At 54.3% G+C, this 22,816-nt stretch overlaps 1 protein-coding gene and 1 long non-coding RNA gene across 8 annotated transcripts in view; one reads left to right on the top strand and one right to left on the bottom strand.

The window, feature by feature from the left end:
- Vav2 (vav guanine nucleotide exchange factor 2) overlaps positions 1 to 22,816 on the top strand; it is a 127,471-nt gene that overhangs the window by 18,885 nt on the left and 85,770 nt on the right. For all 7 annotated transcript variants that reach the window (XR_002792034.2, XM_063244209.1, XM_063244207.1 and 4 more), the window contains exon 2: positions 14,128 to 14,244. Coding sequence is in view for 6 of the 7 variants with exons in the window: in XM_063244209.1 (XP_063100279.1) it covers positions 14,128 to 14,244 (117 nt within the window). In the remaining variant the exon portion in view is untranslated. The remainder of the gene's footprint in view (positions 1 to 14,127; positions 14,245 to 22,816) is intronic.
- LOC134474995 (uncharacterized) lies at positions 12,545 to 13,717 on the bottom strand. Its single transcript, XR_010045976.1, has 3 exons — positions 13,579 to 13,717; positions 13,210 to 13,339; positions 12,545 to 12,672 (listed from the first exon to the last, which is right to left on the bottom strand). It is a non-coding gene; the product is annotated as an uncharacterized LOC134474995 (long non-coding RNA).

The following is a 22,816-nucleotide window of genomic DNA, read 5'->3' as shown; positions in this document are numbered from 1 at the left end:
ACTTACTCTAGGGACACTCAGTAAGGAGGCAGGGGTGGCTCTGGTCCATCTCTGGGCATCTGCAACCAGCAGTCAGCACTCTTTGCAGAGCATATTGAGAAGGTGGAGGGACGGCATGTGGCTGTGACCCTGGTCAGGTGTCTCAGGTCAGTGGGTTCACTGGACCTGTTGCACGCATGTGTCCATGGGAGGGCAGCAGGGCCATGACCCCAGCTGGCCCTGCCTTCTGCCCTTGAGCCTACAGTGCCCAGAAGGTGCCTGCTTGGGTCCAGCTCCTGTGCCTTTCCTGCATTCTGTCTGCCTGTCCTGACCGGCCTGGCTCCCTGGCACGGCCAGCATGCAGTAGGTGTGGTGATGATCTCTGCTGATGAGCCCAGGGAGGGGCGCCTCTCCTCTGGGCTTCTGAGGGCTGTATTGGCTGGGTAGCACCCCGCAGGCTGGCTGGCCTGGCAGGAAGGAGCCGCGCCCTGCTCCCGGCACTTCCTCCAGCCTGGTGCAGAGGAGTCTGCCTGTCCACTCCTGGTTTCCTCTGGCAGATGAGGGCCTGATTTCCTGCTCCGAGCTGCTGTTCTGGGGAGGCTTTGAGGACCCATGTTTGCAGTGGTGGGTGGTCAGAGGTCCTGGGTGGCACTGGAGGTGAGACTGTAGTGCCAGGCTCTGGTGGCTTCTTCGGATCCCGAAGGGGCCCCCAGGCTCCTTGGTGGGAACACGAGCCGGGATTATGAGTTCAGACTGGGCGATACCAGGGTCTCCATGTCAGGGAGCTCGCAGGCACGTGGGGTCTGTGGGGAGGGGCAGTTGGGGTGATGACATTCTGCCCCAGTCCTGTGGCAGCTGCAGCAAATGAAACAAACCTGGTGGTGTAAAGAGGCAGGGCTGCAGGGCTCTGTCCTTCTGCAGGTGTGTGCTGGCCGCCCCCTCCTTCCCTGAGAGCCCCTGTCTCCTGCTCTGGCCTCTTCCTGTGTCCTCAGGTGGCCTTTTCTGTGTCCTCTCTGCTGTCCCTTAGGCCCGGCCCTGGCCCATGACCTCCTCTCTAGTCGGGCCTCTGGTCCATCCGTGAGGTCCCTTCCAAGGAAGGTCCTGACCTGAGGTTCCAGGAGTCAGGATGTGGGCGTTGTTCTTTTGGGGCTCAGGAGTACACTGTGGAGCTTTGCGTCCCCCTCCCCCAGCCCGGCTGGGGAGCTTCTGTGGCTGTAGGTCCTGTGTCTCTGGCTGCACTGCTTTCTCCCTGCCTCTTGAGGGGGGCTCTGCCCTGAATTCCTGTGCCCCCTGACCTGTGGCTGGAACAGAATGTCATCCCACTAGACGCTGCAGACCCTGTGGGGCTCCTAATGCCCTTAATGGGGGAACCTATGTCTCCCAGTCTGAATTGTAATCATGGTCCAATTCCCGCCAAGGAGCCTGGGGGGGCCGCCAAGGAGCTGGATTGGGGGGGCCACTTGGGGATTCGAAGGACCCCTCCAGAGCCTGGCAGCCTCAGGCTTACCCCCCCCCCCCTCGCTCGGCTGCCCTTTCACTTCCCCAGGCTGCTGCCCTCCGAAAATAACACCTGGGGCCACCCTTCCCTCCCCCTCCCTATATCCTCCTCTCTTCCCTTCTCTTCCCCCTCTCCCACCCATCCCCCTCCTCTCCCCTCCCACTCCTCCTCCCCTCCTATCCCTTTCTCCCTTCTACTCCAGGGGTGTGACATGGTTCCTGCTGCCTGGTACCCGCCTCGCAGAGTAGGGCTGGCCGAGTTGAATGGAGGAGTTAAGGGTGCATGATGGATGAGGTGGCGGAGCTGGCCCCAAGGCCTCCTGGCTCAGCCATTCTTGCTTGGTGGAGCCGAAGGCCCCTGGGTGGTGACAGTTACATCTTCTGCTGGGAAGCCAAAGGGCGCAGCATAGGCCTCCACTGCAGTCCAGAAGTTTGTGTCCCAGGGTCCCCAGTTCCTCCCATGCTCCCTCTGCCTGCAGGGCCCACTCCTGGGCCAACTGCCCCGCCCTAGCCCTGTCCTCCTCCTCCTTCCTCCCCTCCCCTTCTTCTTCCTCCCCTGCCCAGAGCTGCTGCATGGGAACACCCTCTGACCCTCTGTGAGGAGCCCGCACCTCTGCAGAAGTGAAACTGCTGACACCCTGTGCCTGGGTGGGGCCTGGAGGGGTGAGGTCTAGAGACCTTTGCTGTCCTTCTCTGTGAGGGCAGGAGGGTGATGCTGGGCTGGGCTGCGTTGTAGGGAGCTCTTTGGTTCCGAAGCTTCCACTCCCATTCATCTGGAGTGCTGGCTTCTGCACTGGGAGCAAGAGACAGCTTGTCCAGAGGCTGGGGATTTAGCTCAGCGGCATAAGCACCTGCCTTGCAAGCAGGCGGTCGTGAGTTCGATCCCCAGTACTGATAAAAATGAAAAAGACAAAAAAAAAAAAAAAAAAAAAAAGACAGCTTGTCCCACGGGTGCACCTCCAGCCCCTTCCTGAAGAGAAACCACTCGAGTAACCAGGCCTTGGCTTCCCTACCTGGCTGTCCCTGTAGGGCAGGAGAGAAAGCAGAGGCCCCACAGGCGGCCTTCGGGAGCCAGGCAGGTGAGGTGGCAGGCGGGCAGTGTGCCCTTCCCGTGCCCTCAGCAGCTGGGGACCCTCCTGACCCAGCCCTCCTGGTGCCCCTGCTGCCCTCGCTGGTGTAACTGGAATTTCCAGCTTCCCAGTTAAAAAGCGGATCTCAGGCCAGGGCTGAGGCTGAGGCTGTTTCCATGCTTGATCAGGGATCCACTCTGCCCACACCCAGCCCGAAGTGGACTTGGCATTTAGGAAATGCCAGAAGATGTGCTATGAGAAGCTACTGGGCAGTGGAAAGGCAGAGTTCCCACAACTGCTGCCCCGCATCCTGGGACTGGCTTTGCCACTGCTGCACAAAGAATCAGGCACCTGGAAGTCTGAGGTCCTTCGGCGAGGGCCAAGGCGTGGTGGTGAGCAGACCTGGAACCATCTAGGGTCTGGATTACAAAGCACAGGTCACCCCTCCCTGGGAGGAAGCCCTCCTGTCCTCCCCAGCCCCAGAACTTCAGGGCCCTGGGGTGGGGAAACAGGCTCTGAGAGGGCAGGACCTTGTCCAAGGTCTCCAGGCGCCGGTGTAGGGTCTGTCCTGTGGCCTCTGCCCCACTAGCTCCTGACCTGCATGGAAATTGGGCAGGGGAATGACAGCTGAGCAGAGGTGCCCCACTGAGCCCCACAGCGTGGCTCTGGGGCACTGAGCCACTGGCTGCCTTCCTGGGGGTCAGGTGGCCTAACCAGCCTCAGGCACTTCCAAGGACAGTGTGGTGAGGGCAGCTGGAACCGTTGTTCAGTGGGACGTCGGGTTGGGTCCCCCACCCACCCTGAGCCACGAAGTTCAGAGATGTGACTGGTACTGGACACTGTGTGTCCCCAGGGGCTGTGGTCCTCACAGGCTTCCTGACTTAGTCCGTCCCCTGGGGACTCTGCTCCCTGAAGAGCCCTGGATGGGGCCTGGAGCCAGAAACCCATGCCAGCCCCACACTGCATCCCAGTGTGGCCATCGCAGCTCCAGGGACCCCGCCAGGGGACTGTGGGAGCCTTCAGGTATCGTAAGTGGCAGAGGGCCCAGATGGAGGCTGGGGATTCTGCAGGACATTTGCCTCAGTGTCTCCTCATCACCCTTGGCTACTTCTGAGCTGGTTGTGAGCATGCCTATGTGGGGTGGAGTGTGGGGCTGGCACGAGAGGCTGGGTCACCAGCGTTCACAGATGAGGCCCCAGAGACCCACAGTCAGGGCGTGAGGGCCGTGCTCCCTCCACACGCTCCAGGGTGAGGCCCTTTGCCCTTGATCCTGGTGGCTTTGGGTGTTCTTCTTTTCTTTTTTTGGTACCAGGAATTGAACTCAGGACCTTGCATGTGCCAGGCAGGTACTCGTGCCACTAAACTATATCCCCAGGCTGGCTTCGGTCTTCTTGACGTCTAGCCAAATTACTCTGGTCTCTGCCTCCATCTTCACGTGGCCTCTCCATCCCCTCTTGCTCTTTGGCACTGGGAATTAAACCCAGGCAGTGCTGAGCTACATCCCCAGCCCTCACCGATTGATCAGTTGATTGATTGATTGATCGATTGATTGATTGACTGGGGTGCTGGGAATTCACCTGTGCCATGAGCTATATCCCCAGCCCCTTTTTAAAATTTTATTTTGGATCAGGATCTTGTTAAGCTGCCCAGGCTGAGCTTGAACTTGTGACCCTTCTGCCTCAGTGCTGGGATGACAGATGTGAGCCACCCATTCCTTCTCCACCAAGGACACTTCTCTTGGGATTCAGGGCCACTGTGTACTCTGGGGTGACCTTGAGATCATTTAGTTGCATCTGCAAAGACCCTGCTTCTGATGTCACTGGCAAACTTCTGGGTCAGGACAAGTCTCTTGGCGTCACCATTGAATCCACTGGCTTTGTGTTACATGTGTGTCTGGCAGAGGCATGGCACTGGGTACGATAACCTTTGGGCGTCATGATGAGGTCGTGGGGAGGGGTCCCGGTCCCACCCAGGATCCCATTCTGCCATGGGAGCCAGGATAGGGCAGTGCCGCGGCCTGGACTCCCTTATCTGGGCTCTGCCTATACCTGGGGATTCCCGTAGTTTGTCACCACCCCTCCCCATGTGCAGTGACACAAGCCTCCTGTGCTCGCTTGGCCCAGGAAAAGACCAAAGAGCATGTCCTGGGGTCACTGTCCCCTTGTGGGGCGTGCCCACTTCCTCCTGCTAGACCCCGCCTTTTTTTTTGGTACCAGGGACCTTGAATTTGTAGTCAAGCAAGCATTTGCTGAGCTAAATCCCTGGCTAGACCCCACCTTTTAAAGGTCCCGCCTCCCTATTGTGCTTTGCTGTGAGGAGTCCTTAGTACACAGGCCTTTGGGGACATTCCAGAGAATGGCAGGGGTGGGAATTGTTACCACTGACTGCCAGGAGGAAACTGAGGCTCTGAGCAGGCCCAGGTGTCCGAGCTGAGCAGGGACCTGGCCCACACAGACTCCTGGGGTGCAGAGGAGGCTGGTGATGGCTCTGGTTCCCAGGGGTCCAGCGGGGGCCACTTCACGGGGATGGAGGGTTTGGGGAGTGTCCCCAGGAGCTTGGAATGGGCTCTCTAGTTCCTAGCAGTGGCTTTGACTTTGGGTTTGGAGGGAGCAGAGGGCCCTGGCTCAGTGACATGTCCCCAGTACTGCCCCCATGTGAGTCTCCAGATGGGGCAGAGGGCAGGAGTTTGCCCTCCTGCCTGCGGCTCCCTGGGGCAATTACATTTCTCCTGTATTTTCAGTGCAGCAGGAAAGGCTAGTAACGAGCCTTGGGCACCATGTGGTGGCACATACCTGTCATCCCAGCACTTGGGAGGCTGAAGCAGGAGAATCACTGTGAGTTGAAGGTGAGCTTGGGGTACAAAGTGAGTTCAAGGCCAGCCTGAACTGAATCGTGGAACCCTGTCTAAAAAAGACGAAAGACAAAAACAAAGCAAAAACAAAACACGCTGCACTCCTTAGACTGGAGAGTGCCAATCTGGCGCTTGTGGGCTTCTAAGGGATTTCAGTGGGCACGAGGCACCTCCGGGCTGAGGTGCTGTGCCTGGCTCTGTGCAGAACTGGGTCATCCAGGCTGCCCAGGGGAGGAAATGCTTGGAGGACCCGCTGTGACCTTGAGGCCACTTGCCAGAGGGGGCAGAGAGATGGAGAAGATGAGGTGACTGGGACAAAGAGTGATTTCACGGGTGGCTTGTGGGTCCTGCATTATGGCTTGACTGCCACAGGGGAGGGGCGGAAGGGGCGCAGAGCTAATAACCCGCCAGCGTTCAGAAGCAGCGCAGGGAAGATGGTTCCAGAGAGACTAGAAAAACAATTTCCTGCTAGTTTTGCAAAAACCTTTGTCTTGGCCCTGACCTTGAAGTGCGGATACACTGGGCCTTTCTTCCTCCCTCAGGCTTAAGTAAGCCATGAGCCGCTGCTGAGGGGTTCCCTCAGGGTGGCTTTTGGGGACAGGGGGCAGATTCAGAGCCATCCCTTTGGGCGTGTTCTCAGAGTCCGAGGCAGGCCTGCTATAGACTAGGTCCCTGCTCGTGTCTGTTGGCTATGGACCCATGGGTGCAAGCTGAGAGCCGTTGATGTCTCCCGCTGCCCACTTGCCCCTTATGTCCACCTCGGGGGCTTTTTTGAGGGGTCCATCCCTGAGGATTGGAGAGGAAAAGCTGGGAAGTGAGGACAGAGAGCTATCTCCTCGCGGCTTGGCACGGGTCTGGCGCTGTGCCTCCCTTTGATGGGGAGCTGGACCTCTCAGCTGGGCATATCCAGGCTCTGTGGGGACCTGCTGTGGTCACAGGCACTCCTGCCCAGGAGGTTTTTTGGGGGCCACCCTGGTGGCTTTTTTGGGGCGACCCTGGGGTCTGGGGTGTGGGCTAGAGTTTAGGGTCTTGGCTCTGGAATCAGACCTGCCAAACCCCTGTCGCCAAGGCCCTGCCCCCAGACAGCCAGCTGAGCCTGGGAAGTCCCCTCTCCTTTCACAGCACCATCTGGAGCAGGGTGAGCAGGTGGCCCAGTGACAGAGCCGTGTGGAAGGTGGGGGCAGGGAGGCAGGCTGAGCGCTGTTGAGAGAGAGGAGATTGGGAAGCTGCATACAGAGCTAAAGGCGCGTGTGGAGTCTGTAGCATCCAGAGCTCTGGCCACCTCGGTGACAGAAGGTGGCAAAGGTCGCAGTGGGTGAGGGTGCCTGGCATGGGGGGTGGGGCAAAAAGGGTCCCAGCCAGGCCATGTATTTTGAATCCATCTTGTTTTTTTTTTGTCTTTTTCCTTTTTATCGGTACCAGGGATCAAACTCACGACTGCCTGCTTGCAAGGCAGGCGCTTATGCCACTGAGCTAAATCCCCAGCCCCTGAATCCATCTTGTTAGTCGTGTCTGGAGGGTCATCTTTCCAGGGTGGGTTCTATATTCCCTGGAATATATTGTAGCGTGGATCCTGGGTCCTTGCACCCATGGATCCTTGCACCCATGGGTCCTGGAATATATATTCCCTCATCCTGCCAGGAGAGTGGGGATTGGACAAACAGGGCACCTGCAGGCATCCTGATGGCATGGTTCCTTCCTCCTCTTTCTGCCTGGGCTCTGGACTGGACTCCCCCTAGGACTAGACCGCACCCTAGGTTGACCTGGGTCCTCCCTCAGTACAGTAAGTAGGGTGGCGTCAGGCTGGTCCTCCACCCTCAGAAAGGGTGCTACAGTGCTTAGGAGCCATGGCACAGGGATGTGCTGGATCGTGACACCCTGGAAGGTGACCTTGTAGCCTGTGCAGTGTCAGGAGAGGCGCACACTGTTGACCTGGCCCTTCCTACCACCACACTGGGCCAGCCAGGTGGTAGGGATGCTGCCTGCCCGACCACTGGAAGTCTCTGGTGGGCACACAGGAAGCCATGCTTCCCAGCCATGTACAGTACAGGGGTGGCTGGTCCCATTACATGCGCGCTGGCACGTTGTCCCTGCTGCATGTGCTGTGAGGAAAGGGACCCGCACGGAGGATGTGTTGCTGTTAAATCGTCCGGACATAATCGGGTACAGCTCTGCCCAGATCATTCTCTGCCTGCAGCAGAGGGCGGTGGGGGCTGGGTCAGATTCTTTTCGGGTCTCTGTGGGCTCTGTGTGTGGGCTCAGCCTGGTGCCTTCACCATGACCCCAGGGACAGCCTGGGCTGCCCAGCAGCATGTGTGGGTGACCATGGGGGCCGTGGACCTGGACAGATCTGGGCTGATTCGGGGCCCTGGGAGCCTCTGTTTCCTCCTCCGAGTTTGACTGGCCAGTGGGGCCCTAAGGTGGGGTTGCGGCTGGTCCCACTGTCTGTGTGCTTTTGGCAGAGACAGGTCTGGGAATGAGGGTCACTGCCTGGGCCCCTGCTGCATGACTCGGGGGCCCCTGCTGCTGGGGAGACAGGATGTTGGTGGACTCCAGGGCCAACTTGGGCTGCTTCATGGATGTCTGTTCATCCATTTCTGGGTGCTGCTCTCTTGTGTGGGGTGTTTTGGACCCAGAGGGATCAAGTGGGCCCAGGATCCACGCTGCAAAGGGTCCACCCTGTGTGCCCCGAGTTGGATCTGTTCTGACGGGCCACACCTACTAAACGGTAACAGCGCTGTTTTAAATGGTTGTTGGAACGAGTGTGGCATAAATAAAAGGACATTAATTCACTTTCCCATTTTTTATTGATCAAAGACATCCTCTGCTGCCAGTTGGAGTTCCGATCAGCATGATTCGGCTCCGTACCACTCCTGCCAGAAGCGTGGGGTGAAGTCCCAGCCCCCTGGGTCCCTGGCACTCCGGAGCCTGGCTGGGGGGGCGTGACGGCAGGATGTGGGGGTGCCAGCCTCCAGAGGTAGTGAGGTCAGGAGAGCGGCTTTCTCCTCTCGGAGCCCAGGAGCTGCTGTGCTGGCCCTCCTGGGTTGGCGTCAGGGTCTCTTTTCCCCATTGCCCTGGTGGAGTGGCTGTGAGTGGACACTCGGGGGCCGTCACCAGGTGCCTGGCTGGCTGCAGTGTCACAGCCTCAAGAGTCCCTTCTTGTCTCCCGGGAAGGGGTCCCACCTGGTGGAGAGGGCAGAGTTCTTCCTGCCCATTTTACAGATGGACAAAGGAGACCCACGGAGGCACAGGGATTGTCCAGTAGGTTTGGGCATGGCCTGTGGCCACTGGACTGTCAGTGCTAGCTGTGCTCACCATGAGGATGGAGCTGGAACATGAGATGAGTGGGGTGATTGGGCATTGCCAGCTGGACCTCTGTGAGGAGCCTTTGCAGGTTGGTGGGAGTGTCACAGAGTAGGCAACGGTCGGGGGAGGGGCCTCTGAGCCTGGCAAGGGCGTCCCTCCCAGGGGAGCAGCAAGTGGCCTCCTGACACAGCAGCCTGATACAGTGAGGGGGCTGGGCCTGGACTGTGGCTGCAGGACATGCCCTTCTTGCACCTCTTTCTGCATCTGCACCCTGAGGGTCAAAGTTAGAGCCTTTTTTGGGGATGGATCGATGGTGGAAGCAAAGCTCATGAATGCGGTGGGTCCTGGTTTCTGGGCAGGGGACTCAGGCTGGACTTCTGTTTAATTTTCCTAAAGAGCCGTTTTGTTTTGTTTTGTTTTGTTTTGTTGAGAGACGGGCTCACTCTGTAGTTCAGGCTGGCATGAAACTCACTGTATAGCCCAAACTGTCCTTGAACCTCCAACAAATTCTCTGCCTCAGCCTCCCAAGTACTAGGGTCACGGGCGTGCATCATCACACCTGACTCTTTTTTTCTTTTCTTTTTTTTTGGGGGGGGGTCTTTTTCCTTTTTATCGGTACCAGGGATCGAACTCATGACTGCCTGCTTGCAAGGCAGGCGCTTTTGCCGCTGAGCTAAATCCCCAGCCCCCGACTCTTTTTTCTTGACAAAATTCTGTTCTCCTCTGCTCAGACTCATAGAGGGCAGTATAAGGGTCAGCGACCTGGCCTTGGAGGGCAGAGCAGACCAGACCTGCCCTAGCTCTGCCACACACATCTTGCTGGTGGACTCAGGCAGTCAGGAGACCTCTGGCAACCTTGTCCCCCTCATCTGTATTCTGAGAACCCCTTGTGTAAGGACTCGGGGTGGCTGTGAGGAAGGCCTAGCCCCAGAGTCCTGGAAAACCCCAAGTGCAGCGGGGCCTTTGTGACGGTCATGAGTCAGTGTGCGGTGCTCAGGGTCAGTGTGGGAAGGGACTGGCCAGGCCCTCACTGAAGGGACGAGATGCCCAGGTCCTGCAGCAAAGGGCACCTGCTGCTCTGTCTTGGCCACCTGAGCAGGGAGCTGGCTGCAGGGACGTCGCAGCACCAGCTTAGGAAACACGGGCCTCCAGTCCTTATAGGACAGGATGTCCCTTGTGCCCACTGCTTAGTGACCTGGGTGTCTGGCTGCTCTGACCTGACTGTAGCATATCAAACCGTGGGGCAGAGTGGGACCCCTGCATCCTTCCAGGGTCAGAGGCAGCACCAAAAAATGTGGCAATGGGGGTGGGTGCATGGGCATCCTGCCCACATGTGGTCAGTGCCCACCTGCCTGGTCTTCCTGTGTTCACATTCAGTTCCCCGGTGAAGCCAGGAAGGAAGGTGCCTCCCAGGCCTCAGATTCCCCCGATGCACCCCCATCTCTGCCCTGAGGCTGTCAGCATCCCAGAGAGACTGAGCCCCAGAGGGTGAGGCAGGCCTGTCCTGTGCCCCGTCCAGCAGTGCCTGGACCCTGTGAGGGTGGCAGGAGGGTCTGTGCAGCTTCAGGGCCCTTCTCTCTCAGGTCGTCCTCCCCAGCCTGCTGTTCCTGTGCAGGGCAGAGAGCAGGTCCCCACCGTGGGATTTTATAGGCATGTGTAGCAGTGGCCATGGCGGACATTGGCCACTTCTTGTACTCCACTGCCCCCAGGTTCCTCTGAAGCTGAATGACAGGTGGCACAGGGCAGTGGTCTGGGCTGGGCATCTGGCTGAGCCTGGCATGGACCTGGTGTCTGGCACTAGTCTGGTTCAGCCTGATCAGATCCTAGGGGCTGACGGCAGCTGAGAGGCCTGGGCAGGGTGGCTGTCACCCTCGCTGAGCAGCCCAGACCATCACCCTTCATCACTAGATTTGGGTCTGCCACAGGCCCCATCTTCCTTTGCTCCAGACCTTAGAGTCCCTTTTTTTTTTTTTTAAATTGGTATCGGGAATTGAACTCAGGACCACGTGCTTGCAAGGCAGATGCTTATGCCCCTGAGCTAAATCCTGGCCTTTCGAGTCCCTTTCTAGAGCCTTTCTGTCCCTGCTGTTGGGAGCAGCCAGGCCCCGGCCAACTGTTCCTCTGGGCCCTGGGGCTGTGTGGGGGGAAAGGAACCCCATCTTGGACAGGAAGGGACCAGAAATTGGAATGTGGGCAAGTTCCATCCTCCCTCCCCACTGGTTTCCCCGATGGTGCAGTGAAGGAGAGAGGTAGGCTGGCCCCTGAGGAATCATGGGTGCCGACAAGGGTACAGCCCTCCGCACTGCCCACTGTATCCCTGCCCCTCCCCATCTTGAAGCAATTGGTTCCTGGACTTGTCGCCTTCTGGTTGGGTGCTGAGGTCCCTAACGTGTGCTGCCTCAGTTTCCCGTGTCAATTGGATGAATAAACATAAGTGAGGGGCCTCGGGACACCCTGTGAGGGGGCCAGGCTGTGGATACCCTCTCTGCATGGAGGGGTGAGGAGTAGAGAGGCATTGACCAGCCCCTTCACCGCAGTTTGTCACTCAGATGCCCGACGTCTTTCAGGCCTGGTCTGGGTGCCTGGGTGGGGGGGGGCACTGAGCAACACCAGGCAGGATTCCTGCAACTCAGGTTGGTTGGCATGGCTGAGGGTGGAGTAGGCTCAGGCCAGGCCAGGCAGAGAGGTTGGGCCAACGGGCAAGGGTAAGGGATGCTGGCTCATTTGAGCCCTGAAAGAAAGCCTGGCCGTGCCGACTGTGATTATGGTCAGAACCCGTGTAATTAACTCTAAAATGGTCAGCTGAGGATGCATTAAAATAAACGCTTTGTGGAAATTAGAGACAGCTGTTTGCAAAAAGTACTGGAGCCAGGCTGAAGCTGCAGTGTGCACCCCAGAGCAGGGCACGCAGAGCACGAGTGGGGCACTGAGGGCCAGGCCTCCGCAGGTGCCCAGGGTGGGCCGTATCCATGCCCTGAGCCGCCGTCTCAACTGTGGGGGCCCGAACTCTGGGGCAGAAGAGCCGTCCGGCTGTTTTTCTCAGGGTTCCTGGGGCCAGCGGGTCGAGGCTCTCCCAGGCCCCAGTGGCTGTGCGCCAGCTTCCCATTCCCCGCCAGGGCGACGTCACTCCGGTCCCTGCTCTGTAGCCATCAAGTAGCCTGTGTCCCCAGGCTCTGTGGCTTTCCTCTGCATCTTTCATCTTAGCCTTTTATGGTAGGAAAGCACACAGAACCCACAACTCATGCGAGTTTGAACTGTGGCTTCTCTAGCACCAGAAACCCAAAGTAGAAATAAAAAGCAAAATAAAAGACAGGTAATGGGCAGTAGGAACACAGGTCCTCCAAAGGGAAAGGGGGTACAGGTCGGAGGGAAAGGTGGAGCGGAGGGCAGGGCATGAAAGAAGGAATCGGAATGTGTGTGTACACGCACTAGACTCCACACGGGGAAGGTAAGCTTTGTATACCACACACGTGTACTAATAAAAAAAAAGGGAAGGAGGAGAGAGAGAGACAGAGACGGAGACAGAGAGACAGAGAGAGAGAGACAGAGAGACAGAGAGAGACAGAGAGGGAGAGAGAGGGAATTCATGCTTCCTGCACCAGTGGGCTGAGAAACTTCAGGACAACCCTGGGGACTTCTGGTGGGTGGACCCTCCCTTATGGGGGGTCTGTGTCCCTCAGGGCCTTTGGGGTTCACGTTGTCCAAACAGCAGGTTCTAGACACATGTGGATTTTAGTTTAATGTGTAATTAATAAAATGAGAACCTCAGGGTTCCTGTTGGACTAGCCATGTTTCGAGCGCCTGTGGGTCCGCGTGTGGTGGCCGCCTTCTTGGACAGCAGATCCAGGCAGTTCTGTTGGAGGACCTTGTTCAGGGCGTCTGGTGACTAAGCAGATGTGACAGCTCCAATCCCAGGTGTGTGGCCCTGGGCTGGGTTTTGTTGTTACTGTAAAGGACACTGGGGTTGTCCTTTGCGGGGAGTGAAGACATATAAGTGCGGCCGGGAGATGGCTGTATGGCCTGTGTGTCCCTGTCCTGGTCTTTTTTTTTTTGGGTTTTGTACTGGGGCTCAAACTCACCACCTTGGGCTTACTAGGCAGGCACTTATGCCGCTGAGCTAAATCCCCGGGCCCCTGTCCTGGTCTTGATGCTGCGTGTGTGGCTGGGAGAAGGCGGCCTCGTCCTTAGGAGATAGGGGCTCAGGTGCTTGGGGATAGCACAGTGTACAGAGAGAGAGAGAGAGAGAGAGACAGACAGACACATAGGGAAGAGAGTGACTGGTGTAGAGGAAGTGGGTTATCTGTGCACAGGGCCCAGCCTGGCCAGGCCAGGCGGTGTGTGGCCTGAGGCTGGGCACCTGGGACCCTGCCTGCTGGGGGGCAGTGGTGCATGTCTTGGGGCCACAGAGGCCTGCATGGTGGGGGGCAGAAGTACGCATGGGGGGCAGTTCTCCTGTGATGGGGGCAGTGATCGTGTGGTGTTCTCTGGCGCTTGGTTTACACCAACCTGAGCATATGCCTGGGTTGACTCCTCTGATCCAATGCTTGCTGTCCTTTGCCGACTTCCCCTTTGTCCCTTTTAGGTGGGTGGCAGGGACTGGTGCTCTGTGGATCTCTCCAGGTTTTGTGGTTTGGCCCTTGTGGGTTTAATGAGTGACTTTGGCCCGTCTCTGCCAGGCTTCCTGCCTTGCACACATCCGTATGCTGAGCTGGAGTGGGGGCTGATGGCTGCCAGGTGCCAAGTGCCCTCTCTGTGCTATCAGGGTACACAGTGAGCCCAGGGAGACAGGGACACCAGGAAACCGGGCCACAGGAGCTGGGCTGCCCTCCTGTGCTGTGCTTGCACTGGTAGGATTTGAACCCAGGATCGTCTTACCAGCTGCCTTTGCACAAGGCCTGGACTGGTTCCCTTCACCGCCTTGCTGTGGGATGCTGGAGGAAGAGGTGACCCAGATGGGATGGGGAGGCTCTGGCCTTGTGCTTCTGCTCCCTCCTTTGTGGCCAGCACTGCTGAACATGGGGCTGCAGGGCTTCCTGTGGGGTGGCTCCTGGCCGCTGGCTCTGTGGCCTTGCAGCAATTAGGGGCTTTGAGCTGCGGCAAGTCACATGCTGTGTGCTCTGCTGTCCCTGCTGTGATGTTCAGCGTTGGCTTCTGCTGGACACGGATGGGGAAGAGTTCCAGGTGGACAATTGTGAACAGCTGGGAGGAGCCAGGGAGCCGCCGGTTGCTTCTCAAGCGCCCTGGCGGGGGTCAGGGTCCCTCCACTGACTCCCAGGGGCACAACGCAGGAGGTGACCTCTGTGCTATCCCAGCCCAGCACCCCGACTAGGGCCAGGTCTCAGCTGCCCTCTGGGCTCTCTGTCTGTGCCCAAGACGCCCCAGGCCTACCAGTGCATTCACTGCCTCCTCCTTGCCTCTCTCTAGTTCCTGTGTCTGAAGAACATCCGTACCTTCCTCAAAGTCTGCCACGATAAGTTTGGCCTGAGGAACAGCGAGCTGTTCGACCCCTTCGACCTCTTCGATGTCCGTGACTTCGGGAAGGTGAGTGGTCCCATCTCCCGCTCGGTGTGCTCGGTGTGTAGATGAAGTGGCTGGGCGTGGCTGGGCCACAGGTACAGGAAGGGGCTGGGCGCCGCCAAGCCACACCTTGTGCCGGGCAGCTGTGGGCCAGGCTGGGCTCCACTCGGGAGGCATGGGGGTGTGGCTGTCCATTAGACTGGGGCAGCAGAATGGTCCCTGCCTGTCCCATGCAGGTGGCTGGCGTCAGGTGTCTCGGACCCTGTGAGAGGAGGGAAAGCAGGATGTGGGGGCCCCCACAGATGAAGGGACCAGAGCTGGGCAAGGGCAGAGGCCCTGGGGCTGGGACTGATGAGTGGCTTCCTGCCAGCCTCGGTGTAGTGACACGATGTTACTTGGTGTGGGGAAGTGCAGCAGGTCTATGTTTCTCCGGTCAATCTCTGGGTTCAGCACCCGGATACCGCTGCTCTGTGACTGGCCAGCGCTGTCCCTCCTGCTTTTGGGCTCTCCTTGCTCAGCCCCTGTTGGGGAGTAGCTTTTTGCCTGCTGATGGGAGATAGTGGACGCTCATCGCCTGATTGATGGATGCATTGGTTGGTTGATTGATTTTTAAAAGCTATGGCAATGTTTATTCAAGAAACTAAGAGTGAAGAGTGGGAGAGAAACTAGCTCAGCAGAGTGAGTTGGGCCCTGGCAAACGAAAGCAGGTCAAGAGTAGGCTACAGTACTCGCTGCGTCTGGGAAGCATGGTGCATGTTGTCCTGGAGAGGCCTGACAGCCTCGCCTGGGTTTATCTGAGGATGGTGCCGGGGACTTGGAGAGCGTGATTTATAAACCGCAGAAGGGATTTTATATTGCAGTTGCAGTCGCAGAGGAATCAGGTCCAGGAGAAGCCGTCTCTGTGGTCCCATGTTGTTGCTGGGCCTGCGTGATGAGGGCTTCCCGTGAGCAGCCACCTGGGCGCGGCGGGGACTCCCCTCAGTCCCCGATTCTGTAGACAGGAGGTCTGGGGACTCCTGCGAGAGCCATGTCTGTCTGTGACCACCTCGCTCTGGGAAGTTTCCGTCTGTCTCTCCCATGACCTTTGAAGGTCCATCCTGGGCTGCAGGGCAGAGGCGTGTGCAGGAACTTTGACTCAGGTCATGCTTGCCTCCCTCTGCCCGGGGTGTCTGTCAGCTGGCCTGGAATCTGGGTGAGGCTCAGGTGGCACCTGGCAGTGTCTCTGCCCTGACTGTTTGAAACTGCTACTGACCTTTACTTGGGCAAAGAGCAGAGCAGGCTCTGCCCTCAGGCCCAGGAGGGACAAGGCCAGAACTGCATGTGTGTGCATGTGTGTACACATAATTGTAACTTACACATTCACATTCACATATAGCTGTCTGCACACACACATTTGTACCCTATGGATATGTACCTCTTGTGCACCACACCTGTGGGCACGTGTGTCCACATATCGCTCTTGCATGAGGCACTCATTCACAGTTGCACTCACGAGTATCCCCACACCCATGCACACATACCCTGTTCACACTCAGACACATACTCGCTCTTACACGTGTTCATGTACGCGGCTGGCATGAAGAGGGCTGCATGGAGAGGCAGCCGGCCAAGCCCAGTGCTGGCCCACAGTTAAAGTCCAGAGGACTCACTGTGTAATTTCATTTTGCTCTTAATTTGCTGCATCGGAATGCAATGATGTAAGACGTGCATAAATTTGAATTAAACCCTCATCAGATGGCCAGCCAACTGTGTGGCCGGGCGTTCTCAAAGGGACGCCCTTGTCGCTGCCTGTGGTCCTGCGGAGGCGCTGTGGTGGCTCAGGCGCTGTGCCGGGGGCTCCATTCGTCTTGCCTCACCCTGGTCTGCCCAAATCTCCTCGGGCTGGTCTGTGGCCGGGCTCTGTTGCACCCTGGCATCTGCCTGTAGGGAGCTGGGAGTGGACCATCTCACAGTATGGGTTGCTGGGACCGGAGGTGACTGCTCAGGCAGATGTGAGGGGTTCAGGGTCCAGCCTCCTGCATTGCCTGAGACCCTGGGCCTCGGAGAGCAGCAAGGCTTAACCTCAGTTGGCCTTGCAGGGCTGCCTTCCCTGCCCAGCCCTGAGGTCATCTTCTCATCCTGGCTCCATCAGATCCTGGTGAGGTGACCTGGGACTGTGACTCCATGTTGCTGAGTGTGCAGAGCTGCCCGAGGTGGTGGGTACGTGGGATGCCCTCTGCACTTGGCCTGGGCGCCATGGGACCCCATGGGGTGGCTGCCGTCTGTGTCGGGGAGCAAACATGGATTATCACCAAAGGTGGCAGCATGCTCCCTGTCACTGCTTCTTCTGCACTCTCATCTGTAAAGATGGAGCGCTTGCCCGGTGTAGGCCGAGCCAGGAGCTAAGCCTGTGGGCCTCATGATGTCCCAGCTCTGCCATCATCAGGCAGTGGCCTTGCTGGGTGATTCTGTTTACCTAGGGCCCACTTATAATGGCAGTGGTGATGTGCCTGTGTGGGTCTGTGGAGTTCCTGGCTCCTGCTGCAGCCTGGGAGAGGGATGTGGCTGTGCTTGTGACCTCCCTTTGGCTGGGTGGCCGTGGCCTGTGGATGTGGTGGCTGGTGGCTGCATCATCCAGGACTGCGCAGCACTGGTGCCCTGGTAGCAGAGAGAAAGTCTGCGTCCCTCAGACCTGCTCCCCTGCCCAGACTTTGTGGCCACCTGCCTCAGTTTCTGTGTGGTATTCCAGAAGTAAACCTGTGGTTAGCACTGTGCAGAGCGACACCTGGAGCCAGAGACACCGGGGCACTGGGGATCCTCCCCAAGAGGGGCTGCTGTGTGGAGTCCAACTGCAGTCTTTCCTGGTGACTCTTGATGGCATTTTCTTGGGACAGGTATGTTTTGACCCAGCCCCTATTGTGGATATTTTTTTTTTTTTTTTGTCTTTTTTTTTTTTGTCTTCTTTGTTTTTATCGGTACCAGGGATCGACCTCACGACTGCCTGCTTGCAAGGCAAGCGTTTATGCCGCTGAGCTAAATCCCCAGCCCCTATTGTGGATATTTTTGCCATCTGTAACTTGGTCCAGTAGGGACAGCAGGGCCCACTCCAGGTGTGCCCAGGAGGGACACCTATGCCTACTTGAGATGTGTCACATCGGACCATGTAACTGTGGCCATTACTGTGCCCTCCTCTCTGCTCCTGCCCACCCCTAGGCCATGACAAGTGTCCCAGCCAAGAGGAAATGACATTTTTCTTCTCTGGGAGGCGAAGCTCTAGGATTATAGTGCAGCTGTCACCTGGCGGTAGGAGAGGCAGTGGGCAGAGAGGGTCAGTCTCCAGGCCTGGCTCTCTCACTGCCGTGGGAGCCCGTGTGGGTTCTGGGTCACAGTCTGGGGGCAGAAGGATGAGTTTCTTTTTACTCTTCTTATCTGTCTAGCTGTCTCCCATGGGCCTTCGTTGGATTCAGATGGGGGAAGGACCCATACAGAGTGGCCATGCCATCCATCTCAGGCAGGTTTAGGAAGTGCCCTGCTTCCCCTGTTGCTTTGAAGGCTTGGTGCATCTTGGGTGTTGTCCAAGTTCTGACTTCAGTGGCCTCTCCGCTTCGGAAGTTTCTCATGTGATCGAGTTGTCCCTTGGTAGATAGAAGGCATTCATTCATTCATTCCTTCTTCACTCCCTCACTCATTCATCCAGTGTTATGGTTTACATCTGGATGTCCCCCAATACCGCATGCAGTGATGGAGGAGGTGGCTGAATCTAGAGTTTGTAAGTGATTCAATGCATGTGCTACACTGGCCCTGAGGCTGTCAGCTTGCATACAGTTAAGGGAGGGAAAGAGGCCTGCTCCTCCCTTTTTGCCCTTTTGCTCTGGTTGCTTCTGATATCTGTGGCAGCCTCCATGAAAGGCTGCCCCTAGGCGACGCCACTGTGCCTTGGAGCCAGCTGAGTATGGACTGATATCTCCAAAAACACTGTAAGCTAAATAACCTTTCCTTCTTTCATTTTGGATGTCAGGTATTTTGTCTCAACAACCAGAGAAAAGTAACCAAGACATTTAGTCACTCCATTCATTGGTCCATACATTTATCATCCATCCCTGTATCCCTTTTTCTTTCTTGCTTTTTTTTATTTAAAGAGAAAAAAGAAAGGACATAAAAAAACAAAGCAGTAAAAGGGTACAAATAATACAGAATTTCAAGAAAAAAAATATACAGTAAGAAATCACTAGTTAATAGGTTACATATTCTCTTCCTAGAAACAGTTGTCCAAATTATAAAATTAAAGCATATAAAGTGGACATTCATACAGTGATATTAGAGACAGTTCTGTTCAGTGATCCAACAAAAGCTCAGGAATATGGTTTTCCATCCTACACACTCAAACATACCTGCAGTTATATTCCTTAGTCCACCTTCCTTTCCTCTCTTTTTTACAATAACAATTACACTTTTTGGGTTTTATTACTCCCACAGTTCTTATTACTTTTTGTGAAGAGAATAAAACCAAATGTGACTAAGCAAAACAGAGTCAGAACTGAAGGGTGGGCATAATACATGATGCAAAAATAGAATACCAGGTGCTCAAAAGTGGTTACCATTGTGCCTCTTGCTGTTTTTAAATTGAGTTGCCTATATCATCAGGTATAATAGAATTGATCAAAACAGTACAGAACAAGACCAATAAAACCTACACTGGAGACATTACAGGACTTCAAAAAAAGGTAATAGTCAAACCATAATGGGCGTCATAGTATATCTTATTGCCTTCAAAGTGGTTGCCTATACCCTCAAACTTGATACTATTAAACAAAATAGAATCTAGAATAATCAGACAGAACAAGATGGGGATGGCAATACTGGGGTTCAAATCAGGTTAATAGGAAAACAAAAAAGTTACTATAATATGTCCCGCTATTTTTTAATTCAGTTCTCCCTTAATTTAAAAAAATGAGAGAAAATAGATTAACTTAAAAAAAGGGGGGAGATTGAGATAAAAGAGGACATTGTAACAGAACAACGCAGGTCAGAACTGAACAATTTAAGCATCATTGTGTTTCACCACCAGATAATCTAACATAATAGTAGTTGCCATAGTGCCTCTTTCCTTGAATTATTTGAGTGTTACTTCGTATGCTATAGCATCAAGCATATCATATCAGACAGTGTGAAGCCATTCAAGAGAATGAAAGAATTACAGGGTATTTAGATCCAGCTAATGGAAAACGAACAACGGTTTCTATATTATCTCTCTGCCTATAAAAAATTTTGTTTATACTATCGTATATAGTGAAATATAGTAGGATACAACATGTTAAAGCCAGTGGAAACAGATGTACCACAGCTTGATGGGACTTCAAAACAAGATGATATTAAATCAGCACTAGCTTTTATGACGTGTTGTTTTCTTCAAAATAGCTATTTGTACTATCACAGATACTAAAATCAAACAACCCAGGTTAAAACCATTGCAATTAATGAGTGAAAACATTATATGGCTTCAAACCAATATGATTGGGAATCATAATTACCACATACTTTTATGTATTCTTATCATTTCTTTCTTTTTTTTTTTTTTTGTCTTTTTCCTTTTTATCGGTACCGGGGATTGAACTCACGACTGCGTGCTTGCAAGTCAGGTGCTTATGCCGCTGAGCTAAACCTCCAGCCCCCTATCATTTCTTACAGTAGGGAAACTATTCGGTATTTACACATGTGAGTTTGATTTATTTCACTTATGAGTATGGTCTCAAGCTGCGTCCATTTATTTATAAATGTCTCAATGTGATCATTCTTTATAGCTGAGTAGTACTCCATTGTATAAAAATACCACAACTTTTTTATCCATTCCTCAGTTCATGGACACTTAGGTTGTCTCCAAGATCTGGCTATTACAAATTGTGCTGCTATAAATATGGGTGCACATATATCACTGTGGTATAATGCTTTCAGTTCTTCTGGGAATATGCCTAGAAGTGGTATAGCTGGGTCAAATGGGGCTTTCAGTCCCAGTTTTCTGAGAAATCTCCAGACTGACCTCTACAATGGTTGCACTAGTCTATACTCCCACCTACAGTGCAGGAGAGTTCCTTTTTCCCCACAGCCTCTCCAGCATTTGTTGTTGGTGGTTTTCTTGATCTTGGCCGTTCTTTCAGGAAATGAAATCTCAGTGTGGTTTTAATTTGCATTTCTCTAATGACTAATGATGGTGAACATTTTTTCATATATTTATTTGCCGTTTGTATTTCTTCATCTGAGAATTGTTTATTCATCTCAGATGCCCACTTTTGGATTGGGTCTTTGAATTTTGGGGGTCTGATTTTTTAAAATTCTTTATATGTTTTAGACAGAAGTCCTTTGTCTGAGTGGCAGTTCACTAAGATTTTTTCCCAGTTTGTGGGTTTTCTTTTCACTATGCTGGAGATTTCTTTTGATGTGCAGAAACTTTTTAATAAGAGGTGATCCCAGTTATCGACTCTGGGAAGTATTTCCCGTGTGGTTTGAATCCTATTCATGAATTCTCTACCTACTCCTATGTCTTCAAGGTTTTTACCCAATTTGTCTTCCAATAGATTTAGTGTTTCTGTTTTATTTTTAATATATCTATCATCTGATCTCCATCTCTGCATTCTTTCCTCTCTCCATCACCAATCTCTATCCCTCCGTCCTTTGCTTACTCTTTCCACCTAGCATCCGTCTCTCCCTCCTTCATCCCTTCCTCCCTTCTCCCCTCCATCTCTCCATCCATCCATTGGTTAAGCATAGTGATGTCCCACTGAACAGGAGATAACATGTAGAGGAAGATGCACTGAGCACTTAGAGCAGTGAGGACGTGTGGACTCTCGAGTTCCCACTCTGAGGTTGGCGACGATGTTAGCGTTTATATCCCGATGTCTCTCAGAGCATAGGAAGCTCTGAGATGGGGCTTTTAAAAGGCGATTGGATGAAGCAGCCGTGAATGAGTTTATAAGGAGGGGTTTGTTTTTCTTCCTCTTTCCCTGATCTCTCCCTGCTTCCTGTCTCCATGCTATGACCTCTTTCTCCTCTGCTGTGCTCCTCTCGCCAGGCTGCCCTGCCTTTGAGCCAGTCAACTGTGGGCTGAAACCTCTACAAGGTTGTGAGCCTAAATGATCTTTTGCTCTTTAGAGTTGTGAGTGTTGGCTGTTGTGTCTCAGCCTGAAGTAACTAAGGCAGAGTTTAGTGCTGGGAGTGGTGTTGTGCTGCCTGACCATGTGGCTCAGGAGCCTGTGGAACTGGCTTGTGGGAAGAGTTGGGGAAGGCTTGGAGATGCCAGCTGGAGAAGCAGTGCTAGAATGCTTAAAGCTGAGCCCGATGGGAGATTCTTGTGAGAGCTCAGAAGACCAGAATGCTGATTTAAAAGCAGATGGAAAAGATCAGGCTCAGGAGGTTTCAGTTGGGAATAAGGGCTCCATTGGCAGTGAGATTCCAGGTTGTGTGTATTATGCTTCAGCAGAAAATTTGTCTATATTTTGCTCATGTCCTAAGACTTACAAGGGACTAAGATTAAGAGCAGCAGGCTAATCTGCTGGAGGAAATTTCAAAGCAACCAAACATTCAGGCTGTGGCTTGGGTACTCCAGGGGGCTTTTACCAGGCTCTGTATTAAGCATCAAAAGCACCCCCTCCCCACAAAAAGGCAAATGACCCAGTGGAATGACTTAAAAAGTTTGACCAGAAAGGAAGCTCAGGTAAAGAGCAGAGAAGAGCTGAGTTGCTAAAAATGCTAGCATTAAAAAGAAGCCAACTACTTTAGAACAGGATCATAGAAAAAGTAGCTCGAGGGCATCTCAGGAACCAGCGAGGCCTCACTTTGTGCAGGTTTAAAATTGCAACGGGGAGAGTCTGATTTGAGAAGAAAGCCCCAGGGCATCATGCTAGAGGGGAGCAGCAGCCTAGGGAATTGATTCCCCCAGATTCAGTCCACAGTGCTCAGCCATAGAGGCACTGTGAGGCCTCTGTAGCCACCAGCAAGATGTATGACTATGACTCACCAGCTATGACTCAAGTTGGCTTGAGCCGTAGGCAGACTTTGGTGCCACCCACCTGGTGTTGGTTTTAGGTGCATGCAGAATGCAGAAGTTGTGGGGTCAGGGGGGCTTCTACTCAGGTTTCAGAAGGCCTAAGAGCCAGGCAGCTTAGAGCCAGGCAAGGTTAGGGATGCCAAAAATGTGGATTGTCCAAAGAATACTTCAAGGAGGGAGCAGACCAGGCCCCAGAGGGAGGCCATGAGGGCTTTAATCACCAGCACTGCCGTGGGGCTGAGTAGCCTATACTCATTGGAGTTCACATCTTGGCACATGTGGCCCTGAGTGCAGGACAAGGAACTGCAGGACTTACTGCTTGCCCTGGGTTTTGGTTTTGCTTTGGTCCCATTTCTGTCTATCTTATCTCTACCTTTTGGAATGGGAATGTTTATTTTGTGCCATCGTGTGTTGGAAGTGTTTAAGCTTCTTTTGATTTTTACAGGTGCTCACAGCTAAGAGTTTGCCCAGAGTCTCAGAGGAGACTTTGGACTTGGACTTTTCAGCAGTGCTGAAACTGTTCGGACTTTGGCAACTGCTGAAATTGGACTAGATGTGTCCAAGGGATGTGCGTGA

This window comes from Cavia porcellus, unplaced genomic scaffold (assembly GCF_034190915.1).
Source record: "Cavia porcellus strain 051 isolate PalLab524CR breed Dunkin Hartley unplaced genomic scaffold, mCavPor4.1 scaffold_49, whole genome shotgun sequence".
In the NCBI taxonomy this organism is placed as follows: Eukaryota; Metazoa; Chordata; class Mammalia; order Rodentia; family Caviidae; genus Cavia; species Cavia porcellus.
The sequence above is the reverse complement of the archived record's forward strand: the minus strand, read 5'-3'. Positions and strand labels throughout refer to the sequence as shown.